General features: G+C 43.3%; 1 protein-coding gene across 1 annotated transcript; it reads right to left on the bottom strand.

The window, feature by feature from the left end:
• Positions 1–18,314: 18,314 nt before the first annotated feature.
• Positions 18,315–23,471, bottom strand: LOC130706526 (protein FAM170A-like). The gene is given in 5 exon segments (XM_057539079.1): positions 18,315–18,336; positions 18,608–18,734; positions 18,737–19,366; positions 20,167–20,307; positions 22,673–23,471. Coding segments are annotated over 5 exon segments (975 nt in total). The 5' UTR covers positions 22,743–23,471; the 3' UTR covers positions 18,315–18,329.
• Positions 23,472–23,481: the final 10 nt, after the last annotated feature.

The following is a 23,481-nucleotide window of genomic DNA, read 5'->3' as shown; positions in this document are numbered from 1 at the left end:
GCTCAAGTCAACAAGATTTTACAGTTGGGCCCCAAAAGCTCAGAAACGCCTGAGAAGCAGGCCAGCCTGGTACACAGGCCAAGTCTCTAAGTCAAGCTCTCTCTCAGAAGCCTCAGCAAAGGAACGTGAAGTCCCGGTGGCTTGTCATGATCCATCTCTGCAGTCAGGGGAATATGAAGCTTTGATTGGTCAGACCTGGGTCACAGGCCACGTTTAGAGCTGGGGGTGAAATTAGATCTACATTGAGAGTAGGAGAAGAGTAGATTCCCAGTTAATGTGAGAAGCTATTAGAAATAGAGTAAATGGGGACTTCCCTGGTGGCACAGTGGATAAGACTCCACGCTCCCAATCCAGGGGGCCTGAGTTCAATCCCTGGTCAGGGAACTAGATCCCACATGCATGCCACAACTAAGAGTTTGCATGTCACAACTAAGGAGCCTGCCTGCTGCAACTAAGGAGGCAGCCTGCTGCAACTAAGACCTGGTGTAACCAAATAAATAAATAATTTTTTTTTTTTTTTTTTAAAGAAAGAAATAGTGTAAATGAATTCTGGGAAGCCAAGAAGTAACATGTGTCTACCTCCACCACTTTTCAGGCCTTCCCTCTCTATCATATCCTGCACAGGCCCATTTGGCTTCCAGGGAACCTTGGATGTCTGAATCTAGTGCAGATGGAGCCCTTGGTGTTGTGCAGTGTGGTGGCCCTGACTATTCACAACCACACACCAGGTCATTGCTGTGTGAGGAGGATCATTAGTATCCATTTGCTCAATACTGTGTCAGTCTCTGCTCATACCTTTTGTTAATTTCTATTGTCACCAAGTCACCCCCCCCACCATACACACACAACACACACACACACACACACACACACACATCACAGGGAGACAAGCCAAGCCAATGATAACATCTGACAGCAACAAAAATGACCTCAGATAATAGGCATCATGGTGATAGGGGAAACTTCAAGGATGGTCAGGGTGATGGAGGGTGTTCATTACCACTGTTTTAAATTCATCTTAGAACAAGGCATGTCATCTGTACAAAATTCATGTAAAATAAATCATTTGTTTCAAATAAACATCTCTGTTCCCTCCTTTCAGCATTGTATTTAAAAAAAAATAAATTAAAAGAGTCGATACTTTTTACCCACATGTGGTTCCCATATTAACCACATGTAATCAAATCAATTATTGAGTGGTTCACTAGGAAAGAGTGATTGTCCTTCCACAGTGAGACATCTTCTCCCAATTTTCAGAGCAGCAAGCAGATATAACGAGAATATAACAATTCTTCCAGGAAAGACATTCTTTTTCCTCAGAGTGATCCAGTTCTGCCCCCACAGTGTGTCATTTGCCCCTGGAACATCCCACTATCAGCCTTTTGGATGATCCTGGGGGTACTGACTCCTAGGAACTAGGTCTCCTGATGCTCTCAGACCTACCGTGAAAAAATGTGGGCTCAGGAACTGAAGGGTGAGGACTCCCATCCTGCTAGGCTGGAGAGCGCACAGGCAAGGAGCAGTGTGTGTGGTTAAAAGGGCAGCTACCACCCCAGCTCCACCACATACCAACTGTGTGCCCTTTAACAGTCCTTTCTTTCTGAGCCTGAGTTTTCTCACCTGTAAAATGGTGATAAGAGTTCCTACCCTCTAGAGTTGTGATGGAGACATGATGGTCCACAGAGAGAGTTTAGCGTAGTGCCAGGCACATGGTACTAAATAAAGATTGGTTTTGATTAGGGTTTTGATTTGTGTTATCTTTTTTTTTCTCATTTTGTTTTTAAGTGCCCAGGAGGTAAAGCTTGGCCTGAACTCTTACTTCCATCAGGAGGACTGTCATTGACAACTTAGAGCAACCTTAAACAAGAGGAACTCAGTTAGATAACTTGGTCCTTCACTAAATATAAGAAAACAACCAGTACTTAGATTTCCCTTTACTTACCAACTTGGAAGAGCTAGCAAACAAATTTTAGTCAGCCTAAGGAATGTTTAAAAACCCTAATATCCTCTTTCTAGAGAGTTTGTCCTTCTAGTTTACATTATTTTGACTCAGTTCTGGCTCAAAGATATAATATGACGCATCACACAATCCAAAAAGGAAAAGGTCAGAGCATTGTTAAGAGTGATAGCTTCTACTTAGTGAGGATATACTAGACATCCTGCTATGAATGTTTTATGTGCCTTAGTGATTATTTGAGATAGGCACTGGATATGCCCATTATATAGATGAGGAAACTGAGAAATGAAATGAAAGAAAAGAAGTTTCAAAGAAATGAAATCACATTCCCAAGCTTCAACTACGAAGCTTGTTTTCTTAACCTTAGGCCACTTTGCAGTCTTCCAAAATACTTTCAGTGATTGAAAATGCTTAAAAATAATAAACCTTAATTTGAATCAATATATTCTCATGATACTTTAGGACAGACTTCAATTCTGAGTTCTAGCTGGTCTGTCTCCACTGACCAGGTCAGGTGCCAACTAGTCTGTTTCTAGGCAAAGTTTCCCGGCACTAAGTTTTCTTAGGTTCCCTCTCCCTTCTCTAAAAGAGCAAGAACTTTCCACAGGGAATATAAAACCAACCTAGAAATCATCTTGTATCAATCAGAACTCTTTCAGTTACAGTAAAGAAACTTGACTCACACTGGCTTAAGCAAAAAAATTAAATGTATTGGCTCCTGAAACTGGAGAAGTCCAGGGGAAGGCGACTGCAGGTGAGGCTGGAAGTACTGCCTCAGATGATAGCATCAGGACTCACCTTCTCTCCATCTCTCCATCCCTCCACTTTCCAGGTTCCTTTCTTTCTCAGGCTGCCTCTCTCCTCAAGGAAGCACATTTGCTGTCAGAAGCTCCAGACTCATAGCCTCATAGTTTCAAGTCCAGGGGGAAGACAGAAGAATTCTTTCCCTGTATCTCTAGCAAAAGTCATAGGATGATTTACAGTTGAGCCTGATTGCACAGCTGCATTACATGTTCATTCTTGAATCAATCACTGGCACAAAGGGGAGGCCATGCTCTGATTGACCAGACCCAGGTCATGTGTCCAACTGTCATCAGAGTTACCATCTGCATCTGGATAGAGAGCTGGAGAGAGGTGGCACTGCTGTCCTACAGAGAAACCAGGATGTTGTTAACGACAGAAAGAGAATGGATGCTGAGCAACAAAATGTAAATGACCACAACGTAAACGATGTTAGGTCCTAATACCCTATGAGCCTAGGGACTCAACTACACATACTCTTAACTAAACTCTGGGCCCATGAGTGACAACATGACGTAACATTAGAAATCAGAACAATTCCTAAAATCACGGCCAGATAACGATTGCCAACCTACGGGCAGAGGTCCTAAGTTCGGGCAAAATATAGATTTAAAGAGTTAATATAAAGCATCTCTCACTCAACAATTAAGTTATGCCAGAGTCAATACCTGTGAATCCAGAGCAATGTAACAAGTATCAATCATCCCTCTTTCCCCACATTCACTTTGCCATGACCTTGGAAATTCCAGGATTTAAAATAAAGGAGCCATAACAGAGACTAAAGGAGCCAGAGGCAAGCAGGCTCAGAAGCTTTCAGCTTATGCTGAAGAGCTAACACAGGAGAAAGGTTCTTCTCAGATGGTGTCCATATGGTTTACATACAGTGTACATGGAATTGGTATCAAATCTACAGCCAGGGACAAGGGTGATGCAGAAGGAACAAACCAGTCACCTTTCTTAGAGCTGGGATACACCGAGAACATGACCTCAGCCTGGCACCGGTGAATGAGAGGAGTCATTGTTGAAAGGAGCCAGTGAACTGCTAAGACGGAATGTGGCTCTGGTTGGATGAAACCATTAGCACAGCCCTGGTACCCTTGGTTGAATATGTTATTACATTTCAAAAGTAAAGAGAAAGGTGCAACATGATAGTAGTGAATATTTTCAAAATGAAGATCAACATTTATCTCCAAATACGAATCTTCCTCAAATATAAACTGCTAATTTAAAAGGCCTCAAGTATTAAGTCTCCTAAATAAATTCTCTGTGCATCTGATTCCTTCTTCATAAAACAGCCTGGATGATGGTTTTAGTTTCAAATCTAAAATTCAACAGCAAGCATTTTCTTAGAAAAGGCAGCTACTAACTACAGAGGTATCTTAGTCCAGCGATGTGGCCTCAGGTCACACTAAAAACCACTCCCATCACCTCCGCATCCCTGTACACATTCTCCAGGTGGTGGTGATAATGATGATGATGATGATGATGAAGGTGATGGCGGCAGCTAACAGGAATCGAGCCCTTATTATATGCTAAACACTCTTCTTTACCCAAGTGCTTTACATGGATTATTTAAGTATTGCAATTAGGTTCACTTAACAGATAAAAATAACAAGAGATGGAGAAAATAGTAACCTGCACAAGGTCACAGCTTGCAAGTGACTCCCTCACCCAGATGTTTATTAACCCAGTCATCTGATTTGTGGACATGACAGTATGGATCTCAATTTTATTGCTGTCAGTAACAAGCTAGTCGTTACTTGTAATAATTGTCAGCATTCGAATTTGGATATGCATGAACAAGCCTCACATAGGTAAGGACAGGACTAAGATGATTTAGGTAATTTTTTGACAGCAACTTTCTTTGACCCATCACAGAACATTCTGCCATTGAACATCTGAAACTAGAGAAGGAGAATCCTCAGGATTCAACTCGGCCACCTACCCATTTTCTGGGAGCTGTAGGGTGCTGTACAGTGTAGGGCTCTCGGTATCAGTCCTGGGTTCAAGTCCTGGCTCTGCCACTTACCAGCTGAGTCACTGGGAAATTTTCTTATCTTTTCAGTGTTAGTTTCTCTTCTATAAAGTAGAGGATAAACATCACATACCTCATAGTGAAAAAGTACGATATAAGACAGCTGTGTTATTTTAGCCCCAGTAAATGGTTCACGATAGAATCATATCCAGGGTGGGAAAGTCTGAATCCCAAGATGATCAATATAAGATATCTGCAGAAGGGACAGAAAATTCAGAAGAACACAGGAAAGGATTAAATTCAGAGACAGCCATTCTATCTCTGCAAGAACTAATCTTTTTTTTTAATATAAATTTATTTATTTTATTTTATTTATGGCTGTGTTGGGTCTTCGTTGCTGCACGCAGGCTTTTCTCTGGTTGCGAAGAGCAGGGGCTACTCTTCGTTGCGGTGAGAAGGCTTCTTATTGTGGTGGCTTCTTTTGTTGGGAGCACGGGCTCTAGGCATGCTGACTTCAGTAGTTGTGGCACACGGGCTCAGTAGTTGTGGCTCGCGGGCTCTAGAGTGCAGGCTCAGTAGTTGTGGCGCACGGGCTTAGTTGCTCTGCAGCATGTGGGATCTTGACTGAAATAACCCTCAATGTGCCACTTTGTCTTTCCTGGAGCAAAGAACAGTTTTGTCATCTGTAAGAACTTCCATCAAAGTTTCCCTCATCCACTCTCACTTGTAGGTAGGGTTTTCAAATTATAACTATAGCAGCAGAGTTGCTAAGCGTGAGGAAAGGGGGGAGGGGGTTAGGAGGCACAGGTCAGGCAATTGGCCTCTACCTTTAGGAGTGCCCCTTCTTGAGATGCCAAGAAGCTGATGGTGATGGTTCAACACCTCTCAGGGAAGTATGATGCCTGCTCCAACTCATTAGTCTTGCTTTTGATAATATCTACTTCCCCACTACCAAAGCTATCCCTCCTAAAATCAGCTCTTACTCCCTTGAAAAGTGGATCAAGAAGGTGGAGAGGGTAGGAGTTTGGCTCAGTAGTTTATAATTCAGAATTCATCCCACCATCATCATCATCCCACAATATTATTTGGTCACTGGTGTTTATCAGGCATCAGAACTACTGTTGGTTGGCTCTTTTAATTCCACAACATACTTTGGAGAGTCTCCACATGGTATTAGCTGCCTAAAGTTGGCAGTCAGTCACTCTTAGAGACGATTCAAGAGAATACTTGATGAATCTTATGAGTAAGAGAAGCCAGACACAAAGGAGTACATACTGAATGATTCCATTTATATGAAGTTCAAAAACAGGTGAAACTAATCTAGTGCTAGAAGTCAAAATACTGGATGCCTTGGGTGGGGATTTCTGGGTAATAGAAATGTTCTTCATCAGACTGCTGGTTAATAGGTGTGTTTCCTTTGTGAGAAAATTCTAGCACTGTACCCTTATGATTTTTCTATATGTATGTTATACTTCAATAAGTTTACTGAGAAGAGGAGGAGGAGGGGGAAGGAGAGGAGGAGGAGGAGAGAATGGAATAAAATAAAGGACAGAAGGAAATGAATGAAAATTTAAAACAAAAAAGGAAACACAATATTAAGAGCTTGAAAAGATGTTCAACGTCATTAGTTAAAATCACAATGAGCTATCACTACATACCTATTAGAACAACTACAATTAAAAATAGTGATTATGACAAATGCTGACAAGGATGTGGAGAAACTTGATCTCTCATACATTGCCAGTGTGAATGTAAAACGGCATCACCACTCTGGAAAATGTTTTTTGCAGTATTTATGATAGGATTCAACAATCACAAGCTAGGGCATTTATCTCAGAGAAACAAAAACTCATTGCACACAAAAATATGTGTACAAATATTCATAGAAACTCTATTTATAGGAAAATATTGGAAACAACTCAAATGTCAATCAATGGGTGAATGGTTGAATAAACTCTAATACATCCATATAATGGAATACTACTCAGTAATAAAAAGGAATGAATTACTGTTACATGCAGCATGCCCATGGATCTCAAGGGCGTTATGCTTACTGAAAAAGAAGTCAATCTCAAATAGCTACATACTGTGTGATTCTGTTTACAAAACATTCTCAAAGATATAAAACTGTAGAGGTGGAGAACAGATGATTGGTTACTAGGGATGGGAGGGGAATGGAGTGGGAATGGGTGTGAGTACAGAGAGTCAGGTAGCATGAGAGAGTTCTTTTGTAGTGATGAGACAGTTCTGTATCTTGATCGTGGTGGTGGTAACACGAATCTATACGTGGGATAAAATTACATAGAACTCACAATCCTGCAGCCTGTGTAACTAAAACCACATTCACAGAAAGATAGATGAGATGAAAAGGCAGAGGGCTATGTACGAGATGAAGGAACAAGATAAAACCCCAGAAAAACAATGAAATGAAGTGGAGATAGGCAACAATCAAGAAAAAGAATTCAGAAAAATGATAGTGAAGATGATCCAGGACCTCGGAAAAAGAATGGAGGCAAAGATCGAGAAGATGCAAGAAATGTTTAACAAAGACCTAGAAGAATTAAAGAACAAACAAACAGAGATGAACAATACAATAACTGAAATGAAAACTACACTAGAAGGAATCAATAGCAGAATAACTGAGGCAGAAGAACGGATAAGTGACCTGGAAGACAGAATGGTGGAATTCACTGCTGCGGAACAGAATAAAGAAAAAAGAATGAAAAGAAATAAAGACAGCCTAAGAGACCTCTGGGACAACATTAAACGCAACAACATTCGCATTATAGGGGTCCCAGAAGGAGAAGAGAGAGAGAAAGGACCCGAGAAAATATCTGAAGAGATTATAGTCGAAAACTTCCCTAACATGGGAAAGGAAATAGCCACCCAAGTCCAGGAAGCACAGCGAGTCCCATACAGGATAAACCCAAGGAGAAACACGCCGAGACACATAGTAATCAACTTGGCAAAAATGAAAGACAAAGAAAAATTATTGAAAGCAGCAAGGGAAAAACGACAAATAACATACAAGGGAACTCCCATAAGGTTAACAGCTGATTTCTCAGCAGAAACTCTACAAGCCAGAAGGGAGTGGCATGATATACTTAAAGTGATGAAAGGGAAGAACCTACAACCAAGATTACGCTACCCGACAAGGATCTCATTCAGATTTGATGGAGAAATCAAAAGCTTTACAGACAAGCAACAGCTAAGAGAATTCAGCACCACCAAACCAGCTCTACAACAAATGCTAAAGGAACTGCTCTAAGTGGGAAACACAAGAGAAGAAAAGGACCTACAAAAACAAACCCAAAACAATTAAGAAAATGGTCATAGGAACACATATCGATAATTACCTTAAACGTGAATGGATTAAATGCTCCAACCAAAAGACACAGGCTGGCTGAATGGATACAAAAACAAGACCCATCTATATGCGGTCTACAAGAGACCCACTTCACACCTAGGGACACATACAGACTGAAAGTGAGGGGATGGAAAAAGATATTCCATGCAAATGGAAATCAAAAGAAAGCTGCAGTAGCTATACTCATATCAGATAAAATAGACTTTAAAATAAAGAAGGTTACAAGAGACAAGGAAGGACACTACATAATGATCAAGGGATCGATCCAAGAAGAAGATATAACAATTATAAATATATATGCATCCAACATAGGAGCACCTCAATACATAAGGCAACTGCTAACAGCTATAAAAGAGGAAATCGACAGTAACACAATAAGAGTGGGGGACTTTAACACCTCACTTACACCAATGGACAGATCATCCATAATGAAAATAAATAAGGAAACAGAAGCTTTAAATGACACAATAGACCAGATAGATTTCATTGATATTTATAGGACACTCCATCCAAAAACAGCAGATGACACTTTCTTCTCAAGTGCGCACGGAACATTCTCCAGGATAGATCACATCTTGGGTCACAAATCAAGCCTCAGTAAATTTAAGAAAATTGAAATCATATCAAGCATCTTTTCTGACCACAACGCTATGAGATTAGAAATGAATTACAGGGAAAAAAACCGTAAAAAACACAAACACATGGAGGCTAAACAATACGTTACTAAATAACCAAGAGATCACTGAAGAAATCAAACAGGAAATAAAAAAATACCTAGAGACAAATGACAATGAAAACACGACGATCCAAAACCTATGGGATGCAGCAAAGGCAGTTTTAAGAGGGAAGTTTACAGCTATACAAGCCTACATCAAGAAACAAGACAAATCTCAAGTAAACAATCTAACCTTACACCTAAAGAAACTAGAGAAAGAAGAACAAACAAAACCCAAAGTTAGCAGAAAGAAAGAAATCATAAAGATCAGAGCGGAAATAAATGAAATAGAAACAAAGAAAACAATACCAAGATCAATAAAACTAAAAGCTGGTTCTTTGAGAAGATAAACAACATTGATAAGCCATTAGCCAGACTCATCAAGAAAAAGAGGGAGAGGACTCAAATCAATAAAATTAGAAATGAAAAAGGAGAAGTTACAACAGACACCACAGAAATACAAAGCATCCTAAGAGACTACTACAAGCAACTCTATGCCAATCAAATGAACAACCTGGAAGAAATGGACAAATTCCTAGAAAGCTATAACCTTCCAAGACTGAACCAGGAAGAAACAGAAAATATGAACAGACCAATCACAAGTAAGGAAACTGAAACTGTGATTAAAAATCTTCCAACAAACAAAAGTCCAGGACCAGATGGCTTCACAGGTGAATTCTATCAGACATTTAGAGAAGAGCTAACACCCATCCTTCTCAAACTCTTCCAAAAATTTGCAGAGGAAGGAACACTCCCAAACTCATTCTATGAGGCCACCATCACCCTGATACCAAAACCAGACAAAGATACTACAAAAAAAGAAAATGACAGACCAATATCACTGATGAATATAGATGCAAAAATCCTCAACAAAATACTAGCAAACAGAATCCAACAACACATTAAAAGGATCATACACCACGATCAAGTGGGATTTCTCCCAGGGATGCAGGGATTCTTCAATATATGCAAATCAATCAATGTGATACACCATAGTAACAAATTAAAGAATAAAAACCATATGATCATCTCAATAGATGCAGAAAAAGCTTTGACAAAATTGAACACCCATTTATGATAAAAACTCTCCAGAAAGTGGGCATAGAGGGAACCTACCTCAACATAATAAAGGCCATATACGACAAACCCACGGCAAACATCATTCTCCACGGTGAAAAACTGGAAGCGTTTCCTCTAAGATCAGGAACGAGACGAGGATGTCCACTCTCACCACTATTATTCAACATAGTTTTGGAAGTCCTAGCCACGTCAATCAGAGAAGAAAAAGAAATAAAGGAATACAAATTGGAAAAGAAGAAGTAAAACTGTCACTGTTTGCAGATGACATGATATTATACATAGGGAATCCTAAAGATGCCACCAGAAAACTACTAGAGCTAATCAATGAATTTGGTAAAGTTGCAGGATACAAAATTAATGCACAGAAATCTCTTGCATTCCTATACACTAATGATGAAAAATCTGAAAAAGAAATTATGGAAACACTCCCATTTACCATTGCAACCAAAAGAATAAAATACCTAGGAATAAACCTACCTAGGGAGACAAAAGACCTGTATGCAGAAAACTATAAGACACTGATGAAAGAAATTAAAGATGATACCAACAGGTGGAGAGATATACCATGTTCTTGGATTGGAAGAATCAATATTGTGAAAATGACTATACTGCCCAAAGCAATCTACACATTCAATGCAATCCCTATCAAATTACCAATGGCATTTTTTATGGAACTAGAACAAATCATCTTAAAATTTGTATGGAGACACAAAAGACCCCAAATAGCCAAAGCAGTCTTGAGGGAAAAAAACAGAGCTGGAGGAATCAGACTCCCTGACTTCAGACTATACTACAAAGCTACAGTAATCAAGACAATATGGTACTGGCACAAAAACAGGAACACAGATCAATGGAACAAGATAGAAAGCCCAGAGATAAACCCATGCACCTATGGTCAACTAATCTATAACAAACGAGGCAAAGATATACAATGGAGAAAAGACAGTCTCTTCAATAAGTGGTGCTGGGAAAACTGGACAACTACATGTAAAAGAATGAAATTACAACACTCCCTAACACCATACACAAAAATGAACTCAAAATGGATTCGAGACCTAAATGTAAGACCGGACACTATAAAACTCTTAGAGGAAAACATAGGAAGAACACTCTTTGACATAAATCACAGCAAGATCTTTTTTGATCCACCTCCTAGAGTAATGGAAATACAAACAAAAATAAACAAATGGGACCTAACGAAACTTCAAAGCTTTTGCACAGCAAAGGAAACCATAAACAAGACGAAAAGACAACCCTCAGAATGGGAGAAAATATTTGCAAACGAACCAATGGACAAAGGATTAATCTCCAAAATATATAAACAGCTCATGCAGCTCAATATTAAAGAAACAAACAACCCAATCCAAAAATGGGCAGAAGACCTAAATAGACATTTCTCCAAAGAACACATACAGATGGCCAAGAAGCACATGAAAAGATGCTCAACATCACTAATTATTAGAGAAATGCAAATCAAAACTACAATGAGGTATCACCTCACACCAGTTAGAATGGGCATCATCAGAAAATCTACAAACAACAAACGCTGGAGAGGGTGTGGAGAAAAGGGAACCCTCTTGCACTGTTGGTGGGAATGTAAATTGATACAGCCACTATGGAGAACAATATGGAGGTTCCTTAAAAAACTAAAAATAGAATTACCATATGACCCGGCAATCCCACTACTGGGCATATACCCAGAGAAAACCGTAATTCAAAAAGACGCAGGCACCCCAATGGTCATTGCAGCACTATTTACAATAGCCAGGTCTTGGAAGCAACCCAGATGCCCATCGACAGATGAATGGATAAAGAAGATGTGGCACATATATACAATGGAATATTACTCAGCCATAAACAGAAATGAAATGGAGGTATTTGTAATGAGGTGGATGGAGTTAGAGTCTGTCATACAGAGTGAAGTAAGTCAGAAAGAGAAAAACAAATACAGTATGCTAATACATATATACGGAATCTAAGGGGGAAAAAAAAAGGCCATGAAGAAGCTAATGGCAAGACGGGAATAAAGACACAGACCTACTAGACAATGGACTTGAGGATATGGGGAGCGGGTGGGGTGAGATGTGACAGGGTGCGGGAGTGTCATGGACATATATACACTACCAAATGTAAAATAGATAGCTAGTGGGAAGCAGCCGCATAGCACAGGGAGATCAGCTCGGTGCTTTGTGACCACCTAGAGGGGTGGGATGGGGAGGGTGGGAGGGAGGGAGATGCAAGAGGGAAGAGATATGGGAACATATTGTATATGTATAACTGATTCACTTTGTTATAAAGCAGAAGCTAACACACCATTCTAAGGCAATGATACTTAAATAAAGATTTTTTTAAACAAAACAAAACAAAACAAAACAAGAAGACGCATGCACCCCAATGTTCATTGCAGCACTATTTACAATAGCCAGGTCATGGAAGCAACCCAGATGCCCATCGACAGATGAATGGATACAGAAGATGTGGTACATATATACAATGGAATATTACTCACCCATAAAAAGGAACGAAGTTGAGTCATTTGTTGAGACATGGAAGGATCTAGAGACTGTCATACAGAGTGAAGTAAGTCAGAAAGAGAAAAGCACATATCGTATATTAACGCATGTATGTGGAACCTAGAAAAATGGTACAGATGAGCCGCTTTGCAGGGCAGAAGTTGAGACACAGATGTAGAGAACAGACATATGGACACCAAGGGGGGAAAACTGCGGTGGGGTGGGGATGGTGGTGTGCTGAATTGGGCGATTGGGATTGACATGTATACACTGATTTGTATAAAATTGATGACTAATAAGAACCTGCAGTATAAACAAACAAACAAACAAAACAACTAATACTAAACTTTCATGGGGTTAACTGTATGGAAATATGTTAATATAAATGTTTCAGACATTATGTGAAATTTCTTAAAATCTTGTATGTTCTGGTATAATGTCATAATTCATAATTCTAGTTATTACTTTAAAACGTATATCTCAGAAAAAACTAAATTTCCTTGTCATTTGCACTATTATGAACTTTCATCAAATCTTTAACCATGGTCCTTTTTAAGTCTTTTATCAGTTACAGACAGTTCTGGGTGTACTCTGATGCTTTTGCAAATATGTTCCTATAAAAGGGTTTCATCTCCAAGGAATTCATAGAAAAGACTCTGACAAGTACAGGTTTCTGGTAACTGACTGTACTGCTGAACTGAATGAATAAGCATTTTCAGAACTCTAATGAAAAACTGATGAACTCATAAAAGTGTTAACAAAAGATCAAGATGAAAAAGAAAATTAATTACATCGGACTGAGTGAACTGATGAGGATGATTATAATTTTTGTGATTTTCTGCTTGAAATTAAAAAAAAAAAATCCCACAAGGACTCAGAGGCAAAGAATATAGAAATCAATTTTCACTGCAAAGTAAAGGAGCTGTTACAGTGGAGGATTACTGGACTGAATGTCAATATTATGACATAGTATGAGTGTGTTTCGTGTTTGGTAACTGCAATCATTGTTGCTTTTGTTGTGGTCATCCATTTACAATGCTTGGTGTCAGTCTATTTATCTCTTGTAAAAAGAAAGTACAGTGTGCCTGTGTGAAAAAAAAAAAAAAAAAAAGAAAGGCAAACTCATAGAAACCGAGAGTAGAAAAGTGGTTGCCAGTGGCTGGTGGTGGGGGAAATAGGGAGAGGTTGGTAAAAGTAAAAGGGTATAAATTTTCATCTATGAGATGAATAAGGCTTGAGGATCTGATGTAAAACGTGGTGACTCTAGTTAATAGCACTGTATAGTGTAATTGAAATTTGCTGAGAGTAGAGCTTAAATGTTCTCCCACACACAGAAAAGGTAAATATGTGAGGTGATGGATATGGTAATTAACTCACTGGGGGAATCATTCCACAATGTATACGTATATCAAATCAGCACGTATGCTTTAAGTATCTTACGATTTTATTTGTCAACTAGACCTCAGTAAGGCTGAGGTGGAAAAGAAGAACAGACACACGGGAGGAAGCCACAGGTGAGTGGGGGAGGAGCCTTCCAGGCAGAGTCCAAAGGTGCTCAAGGTAGAGGCCTAGAGGGTTTTGAGATAAGACGTGAGAGATAACGAAGGCATCAGCCATGCAAAGAGCCAGGGCAGAGGGCCCTGGGCAGAGGGAACAGCATGAGGTGTGTTCAAGGAACAGAGAGGGTCCAACCAGGAGAGCAGCGTGGGCAGCTCTTGGTGGGGATCCTCCTCTGCCCTCTCCCCTTGGGCGGAAAGACTCGCTCCCTCTCCAGAGTGTCCTCACTGACGGAGCTCCAGCCACATTAAATAACAGTTAGTCTAGTAAGAAAGACAGTAGTTTAATATCCCCAGCAACCGCTCAGTGCCTGGAGCTTAGCAGGTGTCTGTAAGATGAGTGTTTGTTGACTGACTGACTGATGGACTGACTGGTAGACGGCAGGCTACTTCTATCTGACTACAGACAGCTTAAGAGGAATAATGTCTGGCTCTAGCTTTACTCTCTGCTCTTGATATTTTCCCTTGTGAGACCCTATTCCCCAGCAGCCAAGACACCAGCATATTCCTCCCTTTGAGCGTCCTGCCCGTGGCTGGAGGAAAGGCAGCAGGTGTACGCATTTCTGTGTGGAGTTTCTCTCCTGCCCAAAGCGGCAGTCATGACCCCACCTCAGTCCTGCCCTTGTTCCAGGGTTTTCTGCCTTTTCCGGTCCTACCAGCCCTCAAACCGCCAGCTCCTGCCCCTTCCCTGCCTCTTACTGGTGACCAGCTTTTACTGCACAGAGGAGGCAGAAGCCACTGGAGGGAAGCCCACAGCCCCTCTCCCGCCCCCTCCTCTGCGCTCTGCCTCAGTCCCCTCTCCCTCTGGTACCGGAGAGGGACCTCCGGCCCGGGTCCCCATCTCCTCTCTCAGTGCTTAACACACCAGCAACTCTCCCCTCTTCACTGCAACCTTCCACCGCCACACAAACATGGCCTTATTTCTTCTCTTTAAAGGACAACGACCCTCTCCTAGCCCACTTCCCTCCCAGCTGTTGCCCCATTTCTCCTCCCCTTTGCAGCCCCGTCCTCGAAAAGCTGCGTGTAATTCTGTGAGGGAACGAAACCGCCCGCCTCGGCCCGGCACGACGATGACCACTTGCCTGAGGCGTCTCACAACAGGAGGTCCCGACACGGAACTCGGTGCTGCCGAGGAAAACTAACCAGCAGGACTCGGGAGGGACCAGAAGACGGCGGAGACGACCAACCTCGCAGAGCCCTTCGCACTGGAATCCATCTTGGTTGAGAGATGCGCGCGCCACCCGGAAGGACCCTGAGGCCGACTACAGGCCAAGCGAGGTGATGGGCCGGAGGCAACCCGGAAACTAACCCCGTTACCGTGAAGCCCGAGACTGCGAGGCACGTGGCAGAGCAGTCCGCCTGGGTTCCCTAACCCTGCTGCTCTCCGCCCGGGCGCTCCTTCCCAATAAAGCCTCTTGCTGTGTCAGCAATTTAAAAAAAAAAAAAAAAGTCACAAGACCTATATAAATTATTTAGAGTTAAGCATATATAAAAGTAAATATAACTAACAAACTGAGTATGACCAATTAAACTCTGCCCGACCCAAGGATTAAAAAAAGACTGTTCTTACTTTATGAGAATAGACCCTCTTCTTAAGTAGCAGATCAGAAAGTGAGAGTGAATCAAAGAAACACAGCATTTGAAAAGTCAGCTAGTCCAAGCCTCTTGATCACGCATACAGAAGCTGAAGCCCACATAGGTTGAGTTACTTGGTAAAGGGCCCAATGTCCTGACTCAAGGACTAGCATTTTTCACTAATTCATAAGACACAATCAAACTCAGTACCTTGGAAAGAGATGGGAAAAAATGAAGAAATCAATCATAGAGTTACTCATCTTTAAGTAGAGAAATAGCCATGACAAAATTACAGGTATTGAGGGAAAATTGAAGTGCAGAGTTTAAAATGTCAATAATCCACAGGGAAACGGGAGACTATTTAAAATATTAATATTAAATCTCTATCTAAAAGACATTAAAAGATCTCCAATCAAAATGTTAATTTTAGAATAGATATGGTATGATACAATTTATAAATCAAAAATACTTAGAAGAAATACAATCTGGTTAACAGGTAAAGTCACAAGGCAATTGCAGGAGAAAAAGAGTATCTTTCTCGAAATGTCCATCAATAGGGGAATAATTATATTATGATTTGTCACTAGAAGTAAATAAATAACATTGGCCTAAAAACTGGGATAGACCTACAGCAAAGATTTATACTAAATCTCTATATTAAAGACATCAAAATATCTCCAATCAAAATGTTAATTTTAGAATAGATATGGTATGATATAATTTATAAATAAAAAATCTCTATAAAGCTATAAATCACATATAAAGCACCTACATATGTAAATTCATGGACCAAAAGTCTTGAAATCAGACAGCTAGTGATCAATAATCTCTACAAAAGGAAATAGTCTTGACAGTGGGGTTGGGGGGTTATGAAGGGAGAATTTTATTGTACTTTTATACATTGTACCCTTTAACATAATTGTTTTTTTTAATTAATTTATTGATTTTTGGCTGCTTTGGGTCTTTGTTGCTGCTAGCGGGCATTCTCTAGTTGCAGTGAGCGGGGGCTACTCTTCACTGTGGTGCACGGGCTTCCCATTGCAGTGGCTTCTCTTGTTGCAGAGCACAAGCTCTAGGCATGCAGGCTTCAGTAGTTGTGGCACGGGGGCTCAGTAGTTTTGGCATGGGGGTTCTAGAGCGCAGGCTCAGTAGCTGTGGTGCACGGGCTTAGTTGCTCTGCGGCATGTGGGATCTTCCCAGACCAGGGCTCGAACCCATGTCCCCTGCATTTGCAGGCAGATTCTTAACCACTGCGCCACCAGGGAAGCCCAATAATTCAGTTTTTTTATAAAGAGAATATTCCTAATATTATTCCTAATTTTTAAAAATATATAGTTGGATAACACTATGAAAAATTAACTGATATATTTTTTATTGTTTCTCTTTGCTCCCTGGATTTTTTCCCCCATCCAGTCAGCTAGGCACTCTGAGTTCACTGCATTAGGAAGGTAAAGACTCAGCAGAAATAAGGGAGAAAAAAAGAAACTTCTCAGCTTTGGAATGTTAAAAACGGAGGCCACAGTAGAACAGGTGAGAATTCTGTGAACAAAAAATAAATCTCATCTCAAATGTAAAAAGTATTCTCTGCACTAGGAGGCAGGAGAGGGAGGGAGGGAAGGACTGAAGGAGAGAGATCAGTGTGGCCAGGGACATGGAAACTGTGCTTGAGAACGACATGCCCAGGAAGAGAATCAGAATCTGGAGGAGATCCAGCCTGCACGTGATCATTGCCTCCAGCCAGCACCCCCATCTCAGACCTCGGGCAATTCACAGAGTGAGTGGGAGTAAGTCAGGAGGGCCACGCACATAGTCTGTGTGGCAAGGGTTGTGGCCATTCCCTATTTGTGAGAAGTCCCCAGCAATTTCCAGGCCTCCTTCTGGAAAATGCTGGTGGACGTCCCTAGTGCTTATGTGAAAGCTTACCCTGAAAGATACAGATGTAGATGACTGATAGATAGATGCATAGATAGATAAATGTAATTAAATGAAACATCCAGGAAAGGTTTGGAAAATGCCCTTTATTGCCTATGATATTTAGACTGTCATATGATGTTAGACTGAGTGCTGGGCCCTTCATCCTCCTTCAGACCACTGGCACTCTGTCTGCTACTACTATCCCGAGGGTCCTTTCTTCTCCCTGGAAGGGATAAAACAAATGAGGCAGAACAGGAAGAGACAAGAAGCACTATAAGCTCTGCTGGTCGGGGTTACCCTCCAGCGCTGCCTTAAAGCTCAGAGCCACACACACCACAGTGAGCTTGGCTCCAGATCAACTACCGCACAACGAAGCTTCTGGAACATTTCCATATCTCGGGGGACCTCATTTCCACCTGACTCCCTTTCACATTTCCCTTTGTCCCAGAAGGCTAGGTACACTGGTCAGGGTGAGATCTCAGCTCAGGCCACAGGCTCTCAGACCTCAAACTTCTGCTCCTGCGAGGCCCCCTGTCCTCTCTTCAAACCACCCCTGGCTCTCTCTGCCGAGAAGGAGCTGCTGGCAGTACGTCCTCTTAGACCTGAGGTCCATCATGCAGACCCTGAGAAAACTCCTAGTCAAAACGCTCCACATTCTTGTTTAAGTCAACAGAGGTCAATTCCTTTGGAAGTGCTGGGTGTGTCCCAAGTTGATGCAACTGCAGAGCCATTAGATAAACCAGCACATCTCTGCGGCCCCTTCCCTTACACTCCTCGGGGCCCTCGTGACATAGGCTCAGAAGACTGTGCCAGCCTCAAGCCTTACCTCTTCCAACAGAAGGCCACACCGTCTTCTAGGATCTTGTCCCATGAATCTCAGTTGCTGTGTGGAAATCAAAAGAGAGAAAAACACTTCTTAGCTAAAGAGAATTTCCTGTGGAAGCTGAAAAGCTCAGGATCAATTCCCACTTACAGTCATGACTTTATTATTACATGACTGGGCCAGAAGCACGGGAGCCGGTTATCTCCCCTTCAGTTCCCCCTGAGATGCTAAAGCCCCCAACTCTCCCTTATGGAAGCATGAGTCTGGGGTGGAGAGATGGGACTGGCTCGGAGAAGGTACAGCTCCCTCCGCAGCCCCAGCCCCTGCTCACTTCCTGTCCTTCGGAGAATGTAACACGCAGCCTGGACATTGGCTCCACGGTCTCCTCGGGCTGAGGTCTTCCCCCGTGGGCTGCTCCTCCTCATTCTCCTTTGCTCCTTGCTTCTCCTCCTCCTCTCCTCCTCCTCCACCTCCTCCTCGGTGGTGCTCTCGGATTCCACATTGCCCATCATCTGGGCCATGGTGAGATGAAAGACATGGCAGCTGAAGCCCTCCTGGACGCCGTACCGCACGTGCTGCCGGAGGATCTCCAAGGTGGGGAACACCCGGCAGCAGGCCATGCACCTGAAGCCGGCCTCCATGGTCACCAGCCAGTCCGGTGTCTTGGCCCTGGGTCTCTCCTGGACTGCAGCTGACCCTGATGGGCTGTATGGCTCTGCCCTTTCCTCACACTCTTTCTCCTCCCCAGTGGGCTCACTGTCAAACAGGCGGTTTCTGGTGGACACAGCAGAGCGGGGAGAACCTACCCGCACATCCTCAGGAAGGGTCACTTCTTCTATCCTCAGCCGCTTTTCTAGCAACCCCAAGGGTTTCTCTGTCTCCCAGGAGACAGCTACACCCTTGATCGTTTTCACCCGCATGTAGTATATTTTCATGCCTCTTTCCTCTTTGTTTGTATACAGAGAGGTCTTACTGAATGAAGGGGATGAGAAGGCGACACACTGTGGTGGGGGAGCGGTCTCCCCTTCTTCCTGAACCCGGGCTAGGGGTGCTCTAGGCTGGGGAGTGTCTTGATGTAATCTCCAGATTCCTGGGAAAGGAAATTAAAAACATAATAACATGCGTGGGCCATGCTGGAAGCTGAGGGAGCAGGTGTGGTAGATGAGAGAGGGACATTTGCATGACGTAGCTGTGTCATGAGCTTGGTGTCTGTTGGCCGTAGGATGGAGTGGTGTATCTGGTGTCATCTGTGGGCTTTTCATCTGCGTGTGGGGGGGATACTGGAGCGGTGTCTGTATACAGGGGTGTGGAGTATGGTGGTGAGGGCTGTGGTATGTGAGGGATGTGGGAGGATGCGTGTACTACGAGGAGTGTGAGTTTGGGAATATCGGTGGTGCATTACTTGTGGAATGGGGGTGTAGGAGAGGAGCACTGTGGATCACGTGCTTGGGGTTTATGTGTGCACTGAGAATGGCTGTGCCTGGAGAGCGGATGTATGTGTGAGCTGGGTGGACCTCAGCTGGATGGTCCTGCTCTCAGGCTGGAGGTCTATGATGAAGGACTCTGTCCTTCTCTGGAAGCAAAGGCAAAGGCAAACCCTACATTTTCCTCTGAAGATGCTTAATCTGGTCCCTCTGCCCTCCACCTCAAGCCCAGACCTTTCCGGCCCCTGCTCCTTAACTTCCCCACCATGGTGGTACCAGGATTCACACGCCCCCAGACTCAGCTGAGATCCACGCCCTCGTACAGCTCAGCCATCCTGCTCAGGCTCCTCCACAGAGCCCTTAGCGCCTCTGATGACCCTGGGTTTCCTCTCAGCCTCCCTGGGATCTGTGTGCCTCCTGCCTCCCAGCCAAGCAGCCCCTCACCTGAGGAGCCCCGCGCCCTTACCACCGCGGATGAGCTTGCGTGGAGAAGAAGCACAGGAGAAGTATTCAGAGGCAGAGGAGACCTCCCCTGCCCCTGGGCTGCAGCCTTGGGCCACCACAGGGGATCCAAGCCGAGCGGGATCCTCTTGTGACTTCGAGATTCCTGAGGGAGGAATGAAAGGCTCAGGGTGGGTTCCTCAATCCTCTGGCCACAAATATTTACTGACTGTCTGACACGTGTCAGGTGCAGTGAATACACACAGTTGAGAGCGTGGTTCCCAGTGGATACTCCAGTATTTAATTAAAATCAATACTTATTCTGTCAATGTCTTGTGGGTAATGTGGGCCTAGGTGGTGACTGTGAGTATGTGTGAAGAGTGAGTGATGTGTATCACTTAAGTCTGTGGTAAGTGTGGGGTTGGCATGGGGAGCACAGTGCAGATGTGTGTATCTGTATCTGTGGCCTCTGTGTGCATGATTTCTGTTCACAAGTCAGGAATTCTGGGACATGTAACTTTTCCTCATCACACGGTGTGGCTTGTATTTATGGTGTGTGTTCATTCATTCATTCACCAAGGTTCAGTAAGCAGCTACTCCTATGTATCCGGCACTCTTCCATTGTTCTAGTCTCTGGTAAGGCTGCACATTCTAGTAGAGGAAGACAAACACTAAACAACAATACAATCAATATATAACACATCAGCTGGCGGTAAGTATATAAGGGTTGCCAGACTTAGCAAACAAAAATGCAGGGCACCCGGTTAAATTTCAATTTCAGATAAACCCAGAATAATTTTGTAGTGTAAGTATTCCCATGCAGTATTTGGTCTTACTTATTTTTCGTGTAAGTATGGCCCATGCAACATTTGGGACATACTCATACTGAAAAATTACTTGTTGTTTATCTGGAATTCAAATTTAACTGGATAGCCCATATTTTATCTGGCAACCCTGACATGGGTTAGTGAGACTGTGCTTTACTGTGGTTTGTACAAAGCGGGTCTGGCATCACTAAAGAATGTGTTAGAAGTGTGGTGTGTGTGTATGACACGTGACTGGTTCTTACAGAGGTATTTAGAGATAGCTGAAGTTAGCTGTGTTTGCGAGAGTTGAGGAGATACATATATATATATAGTGTGTGTCATATATATATAGTGTGTGTGTCTATATACATATCTCATCTCCAGCGTTTGGTGTTGGAGGAGAGGATTGTGACACAGGTGGGTTGTATGAGAACGTAGTACAGGAGTGATGCGTGTATATACCTACATGTGCTGTGTGTGGTTTAATAAGGAAGTTATATGTGGGGTGTGTGATATATTTGCTGTATCAGAGTGTACATGGGTGTATGAGATACTGTCTCATAAAACACCCCTAACAAGAATTCTGTACAAACTCTTACATACACCGAGTGTCACCCAGGTCCAGGCAGGGTGACAAGAACTTTACCATGCAGACTTTATATCTGATGAGCACTCTACCCCCATTCATCCCGCTCTTCTCTCCACTACCACACACACACACACACACACACACACACACTCACACTCACACACACACACACTGGAACATAGAGAAAAATATTCTGAATGGTGAGACAGGGGCAGTCATTGCCTTCCCCAGCCTGTCCCAGCCACTGCCTGAAAATCTGCCTGCTGTCTAGACCTCCACTCCCAGGGCCCATCCTAGTCTCCAGGACCCTAGGCCTGGTAGGAGCTACTGGGCTCTAATCTGGGGCAGAGGCCTCCAGCTGGAAGTCTGGGGTAGGCTCCACTCTGCCCCACTTCCTCACGTGACCACCCCTCTCCCAGGGCAAGCTACTCGCCTACGTTTAAGGCACGCAGGCACCAGGTGGCCCGTGGCTCTCAGAGCTCCCCGCAGGACCCTGAGGACATCTCTCACCCCCGCCCATGCGGGCTCAGTCTCTGGAAAGCCCTTCCCTTCCCTTGATCTCCTTTGGGAAATTCTTCCTGTCGAAGGAATAAAACCTCCTTGCCTTCAATGACACCATCCCTAGACAAACAATCTCCTTTCGAACTGCATTCCACTTCTCAAGATACTTTTCAACAAGGCCTTCAACTCATGGGGCTTCTCTTTCCACTTTGGCAAAAGGGGCCAAGCAGCTCATGGGTCTCTCTCAGCATCCTTGCATCCTTCACACCCCCCACCTCATGACCCCAGGGGAAGATCAAAGAGAATAAGAGAGAACTCGGGGACTGAGAAAAGCTGCACCTCTAGGTCTGTGCAAGCAGGATGCAGCCTGCTGTGAGTCCGACAAAGCTCCAGGCCCGGCAGCCCCAGGAGAGGGTCCTCAGACCAGCGGAGCTGACCTCCCATCTCCCAGGGGCACCTGGCCGTTCTGTGCCGTCTCACACCACAGGGACCCTCCACGTGGATACGGCAGCATCAGTGAGACAAGGTCTCTCGCACCCTGCTTCACAGGTGACGCGTTCTCAGTCCCCCCCTTCCTAGAGAAGGCTCAGTTTGGCAGAAACCCATGTGCCCCAGACAAGTTGCCCCCCACATACCTCCTCCCTTCTCGGCAGTTTCCTGGGACTCTTCACTTTCCAGATGTTTCCTCTTTTGTCGCCGTCTCATCGTACCAACTGGAAGATTCCCTTAGAAGATGCCTCACGTCCAACTCCTCCTCTTCCCTACAGGTTGGCCCTTCTTGGCTTTTGGGAAATCCGTTGAAATGATTCAATACAAATAAAAATAGTCAAGTCTCCTAAATGGCTGAACAACTTGGACCACTTAGTGAACAAGCAGTACTGCCTAGTGCTCACCAGGGCTGTTAAGTTTCAAAGGTTGCCAGGCCTACAGCAGAATTCTCTAACCTCAGTGATGACATCAGAGCATTCTGTGGACCTAGGTTCAACAGTCTCTGCAACAGCACAGACCCCATTTTCAAGAACAACTCCTTTTTCCCAGCAGAACCTTTCCCATGAATTCAACTCTCACATCTTTCAAATGTGGCAGGATACTTTGAGATGTTAATCTTTTCCTGTTCATTTTTTTCCTTTTCTTCCTTTATTTCACGTTTTCCCTTCTGCATTCAAGTGGGTAGCAGACCCATGTTCACTGGCCAGTGGAAGAGCCCGGCAGGGCATAGCAGAAATAGCATGCTGATCATCTTGGCTTTTATTTCTAAAATCCCAAACTCCATGGAAAAGAGAGGATACTTGAGCAGAAACATAACAGAAGCAGGTTTTTGAAATTAGGTACTGTCTTGTTTCCCTACTGGAGTGTTGAAATGTGCTAATTAAGTCAGAGAGAGATGTCTGTAAATCCTGGAGGAGAAAAGGCCTCTCAAGTGTGGCTGGAGGGGTAAATGGTG

Source organism: Balaenoptera acutorostrata, chromosome 2 (genome assembly GCF_949987535.1).
Source record: "Balaenoptera acutorostrata chromosome 2, mBalAcu1.1, whole genome shotgun sequence".
Classification (NCBI taxonomy): domain Eukaryota; kingdom Metazoa; phylum Chordata; class Mammalia; order Artiodactyla; family Balaenopteridae; genus Balaenoptera; species Balaenoptera acutorostrata.
This window is presented reverse-complemented; position numbering and strand designations above follow the sequence as displayed.